The sequence below is a fragment of the Clarias gariepinus genome, chromosome 25, assembly GCF_024256425.1.
Source record: "Clarias gariepinus isolate MV-2021 ecotype Netherlands chromosome 25, CGAR_prim_01v2, whole genome shotgun sequence".
Lineage (NCBI taxonomy): Eukaryota > Metazoa > Chordata > Actinopteri > Siluriformes > Clariidae > Clarias > Clarias gariepinus.
In genome coordinates, this window is record NC_071124.1 from 25535001 (window position 1) to 25537500 (window position 2500).

The 2500-nt window shown below is 39.0% G+C and overlaps 1 protein-coding gene across 2 annotated transcripts in view; it reads right to left on the bottom strand.

Annotated features, from left to right (window-relative positions):
• The window catches only part of LOC128512792 (alpha-actinin-4), a 24903-nt gene that overhangs the window by 8373 nt on the left and 14030 nt on the right, over nucleotides 1–2500 (bottom strand). The window contains exon 8 of one of the 2 annotated variants that reach the window (XM_053486212.1): nucleotides 2352–2437. The exons of the other annotated variant lie outside the window; for it this stretch is intronic. Within the exon in view, the coding sequence (XP_053342187.1) occupies nucleotides 2352–2437 (86 nt within the window). The remainder of the gene's footprint in view (nucleotides 1–2351; nucleotides 2438–2500) is intronic. 2 annotated transcript variants of the gene reach the window in all.

The window sequence follows — 2500 nt, forward strand, 5'->3', positions numbered from 1 at the left end:
ACAACATAGCGTTAGTGAAGGAGTGAGATGCTAAACTCCACACACGGTGTGTTTTTCAACTCCACATGCTGATTATTATCATTATTTTTGAAAAAAACATCAAACTGCATTCTGGGTTTATGTACCACTAGGGGGCGACCTCTTCAGGAGCTCACACTAAACAATGGAATAAAGAACAGTTCCACAGAACACATCACATAAATAAATAAATAAATAAATAAACAGAGAGAGAGAGAGAGAGAGGGAGAGAGAGAGAAAGAAAGAAAGAAAGAAAGAGAGAGACCAGGCGTCCATCAAGCCCATGTGTATAACGTTAAACACTCGCCCTTTTCTCACACACGGTCACTTGTTACTACTCCGGGTCAGAGGGTGTTTTAGAGGTTTTTAATAAAGTTCAGGGGCGAAGTTACGATATTATGTCCATATCTTAACGCTGTAGCTCAGTGGTTCTCAAACTGTGTGGCGCGCCACTAGTGGGGAATACAGGCATGACAGGTGGGGCGCAATAAACGGGAGGGAATTAGTGGAAAATAATAGGAACGTATCTATTCTAATTCATGCTTTTCTTTATTGATTTATTTAATCTTTATTTTCTTTATCAGACACTCGAAACTAAATAATGACACACAAAGAATTGGATCATTAATACAAGTAAATTAAAATAAATCCGAGAAAAAGTGGAACCACAGTGCAACAATTACGGTTTAACGTCGGCATGTTAATTCCAGAGGAACAATATATAAGGAAACATTCGGTATTATATATGTAATTTAATTTATTCCAATGTGTATGCTGATGTTTCTGTATTTTTGTTAAACATTAATATTTTATCAGGCAGTACTAGTCTGGCATTTCTAGTTTCCAGTGTGGTAACAAAGTTGTTTTTTGCTCCTTCAGGCGCTGAACAGAAGGGAAGATCGATATCGTTCTACGCTTTTTGTTGCTGTGCGGCATTTTGCGATGATCCCTAAATCATTCGTTGCGCCGTAGAGAATAATGGTGTTTATGCTTTTAAACATGTATAATTTAAGGCGGATGGAGCTTAAAGACAATGTAGAGAGGAAATACAGTATATGTCAGTATCTTATTTGCGGGTTTATTTACGCAGCTTTTGAATTCGAAGATGCGAATTTAAGACTAATTTTACCGCGGACACAAACAGGTGTTATGCGCTAAAATGCCCCCCTGCCACGGAATGCCCCCCTACATAATCTCTATCAATTATTATATTAGGACATGCATTCAAAGGTTTATTATTATCAAATATATTATTACTATTATAATTAACCCTAGGCACGTGACAGCCGTCGAGACGATTAATACAAATCCCCCAAAATGAGGAAGGATTTTTATTATAAAATAAGCAATATAAAAATATAAATTTGGTATATGAAAAAAATATATAATTTATATATTTTGCCCCCTATAAAACCTTTTTTTTTTATATTGCTTACTTTATAATTAAATTAATTTGTTACAATTTGTAATTTGTAAACCATAAACCTATGAATTTAGGTGGGCAATCTGTGGCGGGGGGGGGGGGCATTTTAGACCATAACACAGTAGCGTACTGTATATAGTGAGCATAATAACATCAATGGATACATTTGTTACATGGACCACAAATAAGCAGGTGATTCAGCATCATCAGCCTAATCAACTAAAAATCCAGCCGAAAGGAAAACATGATGAAGCCTATGTTGCGCTTGGATTCATGGTGGGGATGGTGGGGGCAGAGGAGAGACCCGTGTGTGTGTTTTGTGTCTTAAACCGCTGGCAGCAAACAGCATGAGACAAAGTAGGAAGACACTTAGAGACAACACACCCCAGTCACGTTAATAAGCCACTTAACTTTTTTGAAAGAAAGCTCTAGATAAGTGATGAAGTAAGTCTGTTATAACAATTGCACGTGTATTTTATCTGTTTTGAACTTGGTGTTATTTTATCTTACTGGTTTAGAAATTGATATTTCAATAAATAGTAAACTTGGCCGTTTTCGTTATCATTTTGTTGACAAGTGGGGCTTGAAAATTCGCCCACCGCCTTAAGTGGGGAACGACAGAAAATATTTGAGAACCACTGCTGTAGCTTAAGGCTTGATGTACACCGAGTCTCGGAAACCAGAGAGAGTTTCCTGCAGATATCACGACTGATTATATGTCATTACCACACCAAGGGGGGGGGGCAAAACTTTAGAAAACATTTCATAATATCAGACAGGAAACTCCAAAGAAAATGACAGAGCAGAGTGCATCTGTGTTTTTCGGCAGCAGGGAAAGCCCGAAGGCCTGACCGAGACCTTTACCTGTGAGGGGCTAAAGGTCAAAGGTCAGGCAGGAAGTGATCCTCACCTTCTGAGCACCAGAAAAGGCGTGATAGAAGCAGGAGACGTACGTCATTATAGCCTTCTCATCCGGCCTGAGAGTGCCGACGATATCTACAGCACAGCGAGGGAGAGACAGAGGGGAGAGAGGGGAGAAAGAGAGGGGAGAGAGAGGGA